Below are 13,712 nucleotides of genomic sequence, written 5' to 3'. Positions count from 1 at the left end.
AGTGGTTCTCAACCTGTGGGTCATGATCCCTAGGGGGAGGGGTTGAATGACTCTTTCACAGGGGCCACATATCAATATTTACATTTATAACAGCAAAATTATTATGAAATAGCAACAAAAATAATTATGGTTGGGGTCACCACAATATAAGAAACTGTATTAAAGGGTTACAGCATTAGGAAGGTTGAAAACCACTGCCTAAGAAGATGAGTGAATTTAAAAAAACCAAAACAAGCAGGGTGGTGGTGGCGCACACCTTTAATCCCAGCACTTGGGACTCAGCCTGGTCTAAGAGCTAGGGCAGTTAGGGCTGTTACACAGAGAAACCCTGTCTCAAAAAACCAAACCAAACCAAACCAAAACCCAATATATTTAGACAATGAATATATTAATCCATACATAGAATGAAATTGATACATGGTACAATGTAGAGATCCCTGAAAATGCCATGCTCACAGAGAAAGAAGCAATCACAGACCATGCATTATTTGAGTATCTATAAGCAATGTCAGAAATAAGCAAATAAACAGTAAACTGGAAACTTCCTAGAACCAGGGATGAATGAAAAGTTAGGGGTAGGTAACAGCTAGTGTGTTCTATAGCAGACTGTGGTGTGTTTGTAGACCTCTGTGGTCTGTGGGATCTACCCAAAACCACTGAATTCTAATTTAAAAAAAAAAAAGTTGTGTATATAGGGTGTGTACTAGTTAGTGTATGTGTGCTTGTGTTTTGATTCAGGATCCCTCACTGAACCTGAGGTTCACCAATTTATCTAGACTGGCTGATCAAAGAGCTTTAGAAACCTACCTGTCTCTGTGACCCTGAGTCCTGAGATGATTATAAGAAGCCAAGCAAGACTGGCTGTTTCCATGGTGCTACATAATGCAACTAGCTGTCTCAAACTCCTGCTACCAAGGTGGATTGTACCTTTGAACTGTGAACCAATATAAACTTCACCTTCTTTATGCTGATTTAATGGTCAGGTATTTTGTTACCAGACTGGCCTCGAACTCACAGACGTCCGCCTGCCTCTGCCTCCCGAGTGCTGGGATTAAAGGTGAGTGCCACCACTGCCCGGCTCTTTTCTTTCTTGAATAGAGCTTTACTCTGCAGCCCAGGCTGGCCTGGAGCTAACAACAACCCTTCTGTCTTGGCCTCCCACATGCTGGGATTACAGGTATGAGCCACCATCATATCTGGCTAGTTTGAAACTTTCAAACGTGTAGCGTTTAAACTGCACTAAAATTACCTCACCTGTAATTTCATCACAGGCAAAATTCTGACTTTATATTTTCTTAGTTATTGCTAATTGTTCCTACATTTCATTAATACAATGCACTCTACAACTTCCATAACCTTCTCTCCCTAATTGGACTTAAGGCCTGTTCAACAGGAGGGAACTCATGCCTGGGACAGGAAACCTACCCAACTACCCAGAGCTAATGAAGTCATGGATCTTGGAGGAGAACCTAAAACTACCACTTTACTAAACCAGCATAATCCTGAGATACATTTTAAATACTTGTCATTACTCCCACAGATAAGTGCAGTCTTCAATCACCATCAAGGATACTTCTCTTTAAAAGTCAGGGACCATTAGGGGAAAACCACAACCAATCAATATATGCAGACCTGTGGAGTCCAGTTCCAAAGGATACATTTACAACATAACTCTTAGATTTAAGGCTCAGTATTCATTGAGGAAGAAGGAGTGAAAGATTCTAAGAGCTAAAGGAACAGGGAATTTGTTGAGATTGTATCTTCTAGAAATATTAGAAGCTACATACATGAAATCTCATAACACGGCTGCCTAAACGTTACTTGAAAAGGACAGGATGAAACCAACAGACGTGCTATTGTGGAACGGAAAACTCAAGAGGACTTATCCTAGACAAAGAACTAAAGGCAACTAAAGAATGCTGAGGGGCTGGAGAGATGGCTCAGAGATTAAGAGCACTGACTGCTCTTCCAAAGGTCCTGAGTTCAATTCCCAACAACCACATGGTGGCTCACAGCCATCTATAATGAGATCTGGTACCCTTTTCTGGCATGCAACCCATACTTGGAAGGAATGTTGTATACATAATAAATAAATAAATCTTTAAAAAAATAAGAATGCTGAGAATAGGAGAAACAGTCTTCCTCAGGGAAGAGTGCAACACTTGGTTATCCAATTTTAAATCAGTCCTGAAGACATAAGCATACAAATGACATTATGCAGGCTGAGAAAGTTGCATTATCTAGTTAGGAACAGACAAACAGACATGAGCATGCTTATGTGCAAGTGCGTGTGCACACACATATTCTCGTATGTAACAACAATTAAAGAAAAAGAGGCCTCGAATTTCAGAGAGAGAAAAATAGAAGAGGCACATGGAGGATTTGGGAGAAGAAAAAGAAAGGGGAAAATGATATAATTATAAGGTCAAAACACAACAAAACAAAAACCACCCAAATAAATACCACATACTCTGGCCTCAAAAAAGCCTGGGAACACACTGGAAAATGAGCCAGGATGCACTAACTTTCTTACTAATTGTGCTTCTTTCCCTGCATCACATACCACTTCTTCTGTCTGCAATCAGTGCAGCACCACCATCTACTCAGTTCCTAGGAATGGGAATCATCCAGGGCTCCTGGTTCCTCCCACAGGCCAGTGTCCTGTTCCTGCATTGCCAGCATTTCTCTTTTTCATTCCCAAAGTCATTCTTATCCACATGGCCCCAGACCAGCTCTCTATATCCTTCATGGCAAATGTCTCTAGTTCATTATTAACTTTAATACTTTTACTTGACTACTTAAACACTGCCAATGACTGAAGCAAGCCTCTGAAGCTAATTCCCTCTCTCTTTAAGCCACATCAGTATTATTTGTTGGCCTCTGTTTTCTGAAACTAATTTAGATATTGATCCTTGTGCATATGAAGGACACATATCCCAAGTTGCTCCTAAAAAGTTCAGTTCAATGTCACCTCTGTCAAAGAGGCCACGTATCTCCTTGGCCTTCCATCTTGCCCCTGCCTCCCTCACAGTCTCATGGGCAAGCAGAGGCTACAACCCCATCAGAGGATACCTGGGCCCCAACTCACCCTGCGGTTCCGGTTATGATCCATAGTCTTGAGATGCTTTTGGATGATTCCAAACTGCATGGGAATGAAGAGGTCACAGGCTGCACAATGGGCTGCCTCCACCTTCTTTACAAAATGCTCCAGAGCAATTTCTGCAGTGGGGCAGAAGAAAGCAGTCATCACTGGTCTCAAGTGCCAAAGACATCGGACTAGCTTCTTAACTTTCCCTGTCACTTCCACCCAAGCCTGAGACTCAGTGAACAGAGGACCATCATGTCACTTCACTGAGAAGCAGAGAAGGGTAGGCTGGGGGCCTACCTGGTGGCAGCCATCCTGCTGGGATAGAACCTCCTCACCTTGGGTCAGATCTTGGTCTCTGTAGATTTGCTGGATCAGACCATCAAGGTCCTCCACAGTTTTTCGGAGCTCTTCTGTCTTCTTGGTCTTGTTGGTGACATATTCCTATTGGAGACACAGATGTTTGGGCCAGGCCCAGGGGTTCCAGAGACTGGAGAAACCAGCAGCAGATGTGCTGCTCAGACGCTCACCTGAAGGAAGTCAGCTGTCTGTTTGGGAAGCTTGGTGCCTACATATTTGAAGTGTTCCTTGTGGAATTTGCTGTCAAGGTGGCTACCCATCTCATCCTCATAGAAGGTCCGGTATTTGCAGAGAGAACACACAAACTGGATCCTGCCACAGGAGGGAAACAAGCAGCTGAGGCTGCAATGGTCCTAGGGAGTGTTACTGCTATTTTACCCAACCCAGCTGGAGGCCTTGAAAACAGGCCTCGAACTGAAGTGCAGTCCCAGCAGAGGGGTAGGCTGGGACTGACAGGGTCAGGAACAGAAGGGGACAGTCTGCAGGCTGCAGTTACAGCAACGTAGGGATTAGGGGAAGAACTCTTTCTTCCCACAGGCAGGAGAGGTTGAACCCGAGGCAGCTGCTGCTGCAAACAGGCAAAGTCGCTGGAAGGTTGTCGGAGGGCCTCTCTAGCAAGGCTGGGCAGGAGCTTGTGCATTTGGCCCAGCTGGGGACCAGAAGGAAGGATGCCCTGGCGAGAGCCAGGAGGCCCTGAGGTGCAGAGTGAAGTACACAGTCCCGAGGCAGTGCCTGAAAAGGTGCTGCATCTTCCTTCTGGGGTCGGGGGGACTCAAAGGCCCAGCCCATCCTCTGCTCAGAATGCCTGGGGGTGGTGTCAGGAGGGATGGTAGGCAGCAGGCCTGGGCACCTGCTGCCTCATCTTCCTCTTCCAAGAAGAGACCAGTCTGAGCTGGAAGGAGGGTGCCCGCCTGGCCTGCCAGAGGGCAGCCTGGAATCACTGGGTGAGGTGCTGTCTGGGCCTCGTGTCCACAGCAGAAGCCTGGGGTCTAGGGCCTGGGCTGGAACAGGCCACCGTGGCAAGGGGCGGAGGAGGCCAGCCGCCACCGAGGCCTCGGGGCGGGTCCCTACCTCTGCCGGACGTCCTTATCTGGGCCACGGGGGTCAGCTTTGTCTGAAGAGCCCAGGGGCCGGGCGCCGGCGAGGCTGAGTGGAAGGTCCAGCAAGAGCAAGAGTCTGAGGCGGAGGAGGCAAGCGCCAATGCGGGAGCCCTGAGGGCAGACAGACCCGACCAAGGGACGTGAAGGGCTCAGCCACAGACAGGCCCGGCCTGATAGGGCCGGTGGGCAGGGCCAACAGCAGACCCAGAGGCTGCCATAGCCCACAGGTGCTGTCATCTCTCCTGGGCACGGCGGTGGCCTCTTGGCAGCTAGCTGGGGTGGCACAGGCGCCTTGGACCTTGAGTCTCTGATGAGTTGGCCCCCTCCCTCAGGGGCATCGGGCCCCCTGCGCACCTCAGGGCTTGTGCGCTGAGTGACCCAGCGCTGGAACTTCTGGGTAATGGTGCTGAGCAGTGCCAGGTCTCAGGCCATAGATGGCAGCGGTCGCCAGGTGGCCACAGAGGGGCAGGGGACGAGTCAGGACTTGGGAGCTGGGCCTGGCGGGAAGCAGGGTCCATGCACAGCAGAGCAGGTGGCGGCTCCCAAGGGAGGCCAGAGGGCGGCGAGATGGCAGAGCTATGGCCCTGCTCTCCTGGTGGCAGCCCCAGAGCGAGGCGGAGGCAGAGGGATGGAGGGAAGACAGTTAGTTACCTTTCCACCATACGGTCTCGCTGTCGCTTTTTCTGTTTGTCTTGGCTTTTCTTGCTTGCCTGCAACTTGCGCTTGGCCAGGCTGCTCTCATCCTGGGCGGTCAGGGCTCCTGTGGTAACAGAAAGGCAGAATTACCAACAGGACTCTAACAGATTAGACCCTGTGACCTGTGGCTGATCACCCGCTGTCCACTCCAGAGGGTCCATCTGAGAGCAGCTGTATACATAAAGCCTCAGGCCATGAGCAGGGCTGGGTGCCCTGGGCTTAGCAGGAAGTAGATTTGGCTTAGGCACCAGGAGAGGGGGGGAACATGTACTGACCCCTCCATTTTCTGGAACACCCTCACTCTCTGCAGAGTGGGTGCAGAGAAGCTGGAAGGCAAAGACAGGCTGTCTTGGTGGGAACACAGGCGTGTTCAGAGGGACTGGGTGGCGGGATGCAAGGAGGCCGTTCACATGGCCCTGCCCACCCCCCACCGGGCACCGCGGCAACAGTGGGCTGAGGCTGGATTTACTGTTAGGTACCTGCTGGCGCTCATCACTCAGGTGGGGGGACACGGACTCCCAACAAGGGCTGGAGAGGCGCTAAGGGAGAGGACACGCAAACCAGAGCCGTAAAAACTGCACCAAGGGTCCCAGCTCGGACACCAGCCACTGAGGACTTGGAACTGTGTGTTACTGAGGGACCAAGGGGAGGGGGTGTGCCTGGGGCTCCCCACACTTTTGCTTGCTGGCCCCACCTGAAGGCAAAACCAAAGTGCTAGGCTGGGGGCCATACCATCTATAACCTCCGCTTAGGAAAAACAGGCAGACTGGGAGGGCACAAAGTAAGAAGAGGCCCTTCCTACACATACCCAGTCCCATAAGGAAGGTCCCCAGCCAGCCATATTTCTGCCACAACCCTGCCCTCAGTTGGATCCCTCCCACTATCAGCACCTGGAAGAGCCTCCCCAGTACCTAGGCACCCCTGGAAAACTCACCTTTCTCTGAATCTTCTTTGCTTTCTTCTCTCCCATCCTCTTTTCCCTCCTCGTCCTCTCCTTCCTAACATACAATTTTAAAATTCAACTTTTAAAAGGGCAGTTACTTATACTGGCTCTAAAGGATTAAAGGTTAGAACTGGGAACATCACCCCTTCCCATCACCTGCTCATAGAAGCTTGCATATCCCCATCTCTTCCAAGGAAACACATTGCTGGTGAAGTGGTCTGTACTCTCCCCCAAATACACAGCCTCCTTGTGCTGGCCACTCACCACCCATGCATACAGGTGACACCACATTGTCTGTGACCCTTGTAACAAAGCCTGTGCTTCTTCAAGACAGTTCAGTCCTCCTAGGCCCTACCTGCAGAGACCAAGAGCCTGGGTCTAGGGTTACTTACTGCTCGGGAGCCTTTCTCCACAGCCTCAGCACTTTCAGTACCCTCTGCAGCTTCCCCCTCAGTGCCTTCATCTGCAAGGGGAGGATAGACAAGCTCAGTTGAGGAGTCCCTTGGGGGCAAGAAACAGGAAGCAGGACCCCAGGCTGAATAACTTACCATTCTCTGAGTCACTGTTGTCTGAGCAGTCTGTTCTGGTAGCTTTGCTGTCTGGCTCATCAGGACTGCCACCCTGCTTTCTCTTCTTCTTTTTGGTCTGGGTCAGAAAGAAGCAGCCAAGTTAGAGATGGTAGCTGTACCCCAGCAAGGATCAGGAGAGGTACACCAGCTTACTCACCCGGAAGTCGGCTGTGGTCCAGGTCTTCCAGGTCCGCCTCATCTGCTTCATGCCATTGCCAAATCCGAAGCCAAATCGGGAGCCACCAGAGAAGGCACCCCCACCACGCATGCCCTGGAACATGCCATACTCGGGGATGATGTTCTGGGAGAAGAGGGAGGGCAGCCGGGAGGCACCAGGCATGCACTGGCCCCGGGCCCCCATGGGGTCTTCCCACATGCGCCCATAGCCCGAGGCCATTGGCCGTCCACTCCGGGCATCCCGGGCCCAGCCCTGAGCCCTTGGACCAAATGTATCTCCTCCACGCATTCGAAACTGGTCACGGTAGGCATCATATTGGCCTTCATAGGCCATTTCCATCTCAGGATCAAGCTCGCCATAGTCATAGCCGGACCTGTAGAGGTCTCGTTCACTCAGGATGGCCCTTGAGTCACAGGCCTCATAGGAGTCATATCTGTGGAGACAGATGACAAGCATCAGGGAGAGTCCCTTGGAGTTCCTCAACTCCAACTGGCCTAGCCTACTGCTCCTGCCATGTTCTGCTCAGTCATTCCCAATCTTAGTCCTATAACAGAAAAGGCTGTAAGACAGGCTTACTGCTCAGAAAGGTCACAGAGTAGAACATCAGGGGCAGCAAGAGCTCTTCACAGTGAACCTGAACACAGCCATGCACTTGCCTGGGAACCCTAAGTAGTGACAGAGGGAAGGATAGCTCTTATTCAACTGAGGGGCAAGGCTGCCTCCAGAGTTTTTCAAAAGTATTTAAACTATGGCAATTACAATGGTCAAAGCTGTTCCTTATGAGCAAAGTCAAGAACAAAGAATGTTTTTTCAACACTTGTGACAACACTGGGTTAGTTTCATCTTTGATGGTTGGGAGTTTAAATCCTGTAAAACTCTTACTACCTCGAACAAGTGAGAGGAAATGTGTAACATTTCTTGGAAGATATTATGAGCTTACCAAGGGGTCAGAAAAGGCTGGGTTTGTAGTCCAGCTGAAGAGCATTTGCCTAGCTTCAAGGCTGGGGTTTCTAGCCCCAGCGCTGAAAACAGGTAAACACAAATTTCAACACAGCACCTAGTAAGGAGGCTGGACCACCTGCTGAGGACAGAGATGATTTGCCTTCAACTATAGCCCATGCTTAGGCTCACTTTCCACATACCTCACAGATATATGGTCCTATCTGTATTTTCTTCTCCAAGCCTCACTAGGAAGCATCAACAAAAGATATGGCACCTGCCATTTATTCCAGGCACTGCTTCCAAGTTTCTACACTATAGCAAGCTACCCTGCAGCAGTGTGAACCATGTAAGCCAAGTCTCTTGTTCTTCCCCAGGAGCCCTGAGACTTCATTTGATCCTCTCAGTGACGAGACCAGTCCCTACCTCCTCAGGGCTTGGTCTCCCCTAGCTACTATTCGAAGCTATCCAGCTTCCCTTCATCCTATGCTAGAAATATATGTGTCCTTCTTACTATGACACAAGCACTGCCCCTAACCAAACCACAATCAATTCAGTCAATGACAACACACATATGGGATCCTCAGCTGTGGGACAAATGTGAGGGGGAGGCACAGTTCCACCATTTACTTATATTCAGGCAAAGAGTGTGACCTGAATACAAGTAAATATTCAGTAGACCTATCCACAAAACTAGGACAAAGTTTCCCTAGGGGTGCTTTCAACAAATTCAGTTCACATTTATAAGGCATCAGCAAGTGGCCATTAAGTACTCTTATCTGACTAGCCTCTAGGGTGGAGATGACCTGGCTCCCAGTGGTTATCCCCAAAGGCTTATCTCACTCTTCTCACCAAACCCAATTTGCCCTGCCCTGGCACTGTGCGAGATGCCATAATCTGGACTGAATACCTAGCTGTCTTGAAGGGAGACATTAGATACTTTACTCCTGAGGAGTTAGTCTGTGGGTATAGTCAAGACAACTGGGGCCTGCTGTCCCCCTGCACACAGAGGAGGTGGAAACAGGGGGTTAGCAGGGAGGATGACAGGTCAGAAAAGGGAAGCACAATGGACCTCAATAGGAGCACAGCGTCTGGGAAGCACAGAGCAAGGGGAAACAAAGCAGACACCTAGGAGTGTTCAGGAAAGGTTCCAGCAGACAGGAGTGTCAACCCTGAAGAGCCTTAGCCCCTAGCAGCACCCAAACTCACCTTTCTCCACCTGAGCCGTACACACCTCCTTGTATCATGTCTGTCTCCAAGTGTGGCATCATATCTAAGCGCTGGTTAATTCTGGATAAAACGGAATCGGCACTGGCGCTACCCGAGGCACTAGGGTTTGCATTTGTGTCAGAGTTAGCCATTTCCCAAGAGTGTGAAGTGGCCATACCATACCCATAGTTGGTGGCGTTATCCTGGCCATAGCCATAGCCATAACCATAGTTCTCGTAGCCTGCAGATAGGAAGACAGAGGGTCAAAGATAGAGGAGGTGAGAAGAAGGGAGGAGGAAACAGAGACAAACACAGGAAAACAAAAAGTGTTTTTGGTCAAAAACAAGATAGGTGAACTCTTAGCCACTTGAGGCTGGGTAGGCTTCCTGTGCCAGCCTCAGAGACACCCACCTAAACCCTGCTTGATCACACGGGCAGTTAGAGAAACATAACTGGTACAGCCCAAAGGAGATGAGCATGGCCAGATACTTGCCTCTATTTGTCCCAGAGTTCCAAGTTCCATATCCTATGAAAAGCAAAAAGGGCAATTATTTCTACAGTAGCTTCTAGTATAATATGAACTTTAGCTTAATACAATTTAATTCAAAAGTATAATTGCTCTCAGTATCTGACTCAACTTTCCAAGGTGCTATACACTGAACAATATCACACAGACATACCTGGCCACTCCTTGCTCTGATATTCAGCATTCCGGGGCTTTGGGGATTTAAGGAGCCTCCTGTTTTTAACCCTCTCAGGTAATAAACTTGGCTTCTACACTTCTTCCCTACAGACTTATAAGATGACCTTCCCACTGCTGGATAAGCATTAACTGGAGGAAGAAGAGAGCTCACAGTGCCTCAGAGACTACAGGTTACAGGGTCTGCCTAGCAAGTGTAAGGCCTAAGGAGCCTTGTATATAAACGCATCAAACACAGCTAGCCAATTATGTTTTAGCAATGAGGTTTAGGGATAAAAGTCAGAGATGGAGTTTTATCCTGCATTATAAAATAACAAATGACTGAATGACTGACTTACTGAAGGGATAAATATTACAACAAACTACTGTACAAAAAGTACATATTCACAATGTAGTCATCACATGGCTGTGGAAATCTGCCCTCTGAGTATTACATGGCCATTGCTGTCTTAAAATCAAATCAGGTGTCGCTGCCCTCATGATGTCCTGACAAGACTGAGTCTACCTGAATTCACTTAGGAAAGTAGTGAACAGCACACAAGGCTCCTTCCCTACCCAAAGACACATGAACAGTGAATAACTGCTTTGAGAAAGACTCTTCTGTGATGTAGATGCCTGTAAATTATATGCGCTCCTAGGAATAACCCCTCACCCACACTCCTGTAAGTAACCCCAATTAAACCCAGGTTCACCAAGCTAGACTGAACTGGATTTTCTTCATACACACACACACACACACACACACACACCCCTATACTCAGGGCATAGACATTTGTTCCCAATGCTCCAGGAAAAGTCATGCAACACACCCTATCACCCAACTGGAGCAGGGAAACAGATGGTCCAGGAACCCTAAACATCTGCCTTAACAGGGAGGGAGGGCCAAGAAGTCCTTGAATGATGCCATCACAGTTACTAGGTGCACAATTCAGCAGGGGAAGGACAGACAATAAGCAGTTCCCAGAACCAATCATAGTGATGTACATCTGTAATTCTAGCATTTCAGAGGCAGAAGGATCTGTTCAAGTTCAAAACAAGTTTTGGCTACACAATAAGTCCCAGGCCATCTTTGGCTACATAGTGAGACCCTGCTTAAAAAAATCTCAGGCGACAGAGGCAGGCAGAACTCTGTGAATTTAAGGTCGTCAAGGTCTACACAGGAAGTTCCAGGCTATGAGACTATATCAGATTTTTATAAACTGTCTCAAAACAAAACAAAACAAACAACAAAACACTGTGTTGGAGAAAGCATAACCCCTAGCTTAAAAAAGAACAATCTGGCACTCGGGAGGCAGAGGCAGGCGGATCTCTGTGAGTTCGAGACCAGCCTGGTCTACAAGAGCTAGCTCCAGGACAGGCTCTAAAGCTGCAGAGAAACCCTGTCTCGAAAAACCAAAAAAAAAAAAAAAGAACAATCTGAATCATAAACTAAATGTACTCTAAGACTGATCACATGTAGTAAAAATCCATACCTTTATAAGAGTAAAGTCTAAAGGTGCAAAAGTCTCATGAGAATTGAGTCAATGGGATTCCCCAGAGGGACACAAGCACAGATGCCCACTCTGCTAGTCCCTCTGGTGAGAGCCCCAGTCACCTCCTAGGCTATCTCTGCTCCACTGACAGACAAACCATACTTAACCTTGAGCAGGAAACTAAACCACAGTGAGAAGACAGCTTAGTGAATGACAGAGAAATGGAGAAATTAAATAGAAATGGTGTGGGACAATGGTCTATATTCTGTCAACTATATTTTAAATAAACACTGATTGGCCAGTAGCCAAGCAGGAAGTATAGGTGGGACAACGAGGCAGGAAGTAGAGGTGGTCAATGAGAACAGAGAATTCTGGGAAGAGGAAAGCTTGGTCTGCGGTCCTGATCCAGCCACAGAAGAAGCAAGATGTGACTGCCTGGCTGAATAAGGTACCGAGACATGTGGCAAACATAGACATGAATAATATAAGTTATAATATAACTAATATAAATTATAAGGGTTAATAAGAAGTCTGAGCTAGGGGCTGGAGAGATGGCTCAGAGGTTGAGAGCACTGGTTGCTCTTCCAGAGGTCCTGAGTTCAGTTCCTGGCAACCACATGGTGGCTCACAGCCATCTGTGGTGAGATCTGGTGCCCTCTTCTGCTTGCAGGCATACATGGAAGGAAGGCTGTATACATAATAAATAAATAAATCTTTATTAAAAAAAAAAGTCTTGAGCTACTAGCCCAATCAGTTTATAGCTAATGTAGATCTCTGTGTGATTTTTTTGGGACTTAACAACTGCAGGAACAGGACAGAAACCCCCTGACAACAGGAAACCATCTGCATTTGGGCTATATACAACAAAATGGGAAGATGATCGAGACCAGCTAAGAAATTCTAGAAGACTACTACATTTAATAATCTGTGGCATGAAAGCTCACAAAGCAAACATCCTCTCCAGATGGGGAAACCCAAACCTTGTGCCTGTGCAGCAAATATCTCAGAGCAACCCAACTCCTAGATGTTGCTCATACTGGAATGCAGCTTGCTGTTTAGAGAACATATGGAAGAGAAAGATCTTATAAAGGAAGAGTGATCCAGGAGTCATGTCCACAGGCAAGAAAGGTCAGCAGAGTCACAAGGAGAATCAGAGCCTGGCCACAGCGTTGATTAACAATACCAGAAACAGTGGACATCAGCTCTCAGGGAGAAGGTCTGGGAGGCAAGCACAAACACATTTGAACTCTGTTTGTGGGGCAGGCTGTGTCATCAAGGGTTTAGCTACCAAGGAGCTACCAGAACCAATTGAGGAAGCACAGGGAAGGTAGTGGGAGTGAATCAGTGGATGACTTCTTTACATTTCAAAGACAGACAAATGACCCCCATGAGAGGATTGCCACCAGATGTTAAGCACAGGCCTACAATCACATTTACTTGGAAGGATCACAAGTTTAATGCCTACATGGGCTACAGGCGTCCCTTTGGGCAAGCATTCACTATATGCTACTTGCTATACCTGGAATGAAGGCAACTCTCTGATGGATTTTTAGGAGGCAGGGGCAGAAAGGAAGCTGGACCTAGAATGTGTGTCCACAGACCTGACTCTTCAGAAAAAGCATTTCTACTGATTTTGTCCACAGGGAGTAAGTTCATGGTTGACAAAAGAAAGTGTATGTATGTATATACATATGTAGCCTTAGTTGTCCTGGAACTTGCTCTGTAGACCAAGCTGACCTTAAATTCAGAGATTCCCCCTGCCCCTGCCTCCCCAGTACTGGGATTAATGGCAAATGCCAATGCCACCCAGCATAGTTATTTTTGAGACAGGGTCTCACAATGTAGCTCTGGTTGCCCTGCTACATAAACCATGCTGACCTCGAACCTCACAGAGATCTATCTGCCTACCTTTGCTTCCCAAGTGCTGATGAAAGGCTTGTGCCACTACTCTTGGCTAGCAGAGGAAATTTTAAAAGAAAGTAAAGTTGAGTATAGTCCTCTACACCTATAAACTCAGCACTGAGGAAGGACAGTCAGGAGGAATGACAAAAGTTCCATTCCATCTGGTGATACAAAACAAGATCCTGTCTCAAAAAGAGGAGAGGAGCACAGTAAGAGACACCAACAGACCAAGTGAACATGCTCTACTGGATAACATTAAAGACTATAATCTACCTGCGCAGTGAGATACCAGGTTGTGATGGCTAAGGTCGGCCGTCATCTGGACTTGACATCTGGAATCAACTAAAACCCAAGCAGCTGGGCAGCCTCTGAGGGACTTTTCTTGCCTGGATCATTTGAGGTGTGAACTTACCCTAAATGTGAGACACACCTTGTGGTGGCAGCCTACAGAAAAGTACATGGAAGAAGGAAGCTTTTTTGCCTGCTTGCCCTCACTCTCACTGGTAAGTTCATCTATCCTGCTGCTGAGGCTCCTTCACTGGTTTGAGAACCTTCTTCA

The 13,712-nt window shown here is 47.9% G+C and overlaps 1 protein-coding gene across 3 annotated transcripts in view; it reads right to left on the bottom strand.

Moving 5' to 3' along the window:
* Nucleotides 1-13,712, bottom strand: part of Akap8l (A-kinase anchoring protein 8 like) — a 36,041-nt gene that overhangs the window by 10,260 nt on the left and 12,069 nt on the right. For 2 of the 3 annotated variants that reach the window (XM_038318428.2, XM_038318431.1), the window contains exons 3-12: nucleotides 9,573-9,605; nucleotides 9,080-9,320; nucleotides 6,911-7,364; nucleotides 6,733-6,829; nucleotides 6,577-6,647; nucleotides 6,176-6,239; nucleotides 5,197-5,305; nucleotides 3,616-3,757; nucleotides 3,424-3,529; nucleotides 3,089-3,219 (exon numbers count right to left, since the gene is read on the bottom strand). In XM_038318428.2, coding sequence (XP_038174356.1) covers nucleotides 3,089-3,219; nucleotides 3,424-3,529; nucleotides 3,616-3,757; nucleotides 5,197-5,305; nucleotides 6,176-6,239; nucleotides 6,577-6,647; nucleotides 6,733-6,829; nucleotides 6,911-7,364; nucleotides 9,080-9,320; nucleotides 9,573-9,605 — 1,448 coding nt within the window. The remainder of the gene's footprint in view (nucleotides 1-3,088; nucleotides 3,220-3,423; nucleotides 3,530-3,615; nucleotides 3,758-5,196; nucleotides 5,306-6,175; nucleotides 6,240-6,576; nucleotides 6,648-6,732; nucleotides 6,830-6,910; nucleotides 7,365-9,079; nucleotides 9,321-9,572; nucleotides 9,606-13,712) is intronic. The other variant, XM_038318429.2, reaches the window with a different exon arrangement.

Source organism: Arvicola amphibius, chromosome 2 (genome assembly GCF_903992535.2).
Source record: "Arvicola amphibius chromosome 2, mArvAmp1.2, whole genome shotgun sequence".
NCBI classification, from domain to species: Eukaryota; Metazoa; Chordata; class Mammalia; order Rodentia; family Cricetidae; genus Arvicola; species Arvicola amphibius.
Note: the sequence above shows the minus strand (reverse complement) of the source record. Positions and strands in the feature narration are given on the sequence as shown.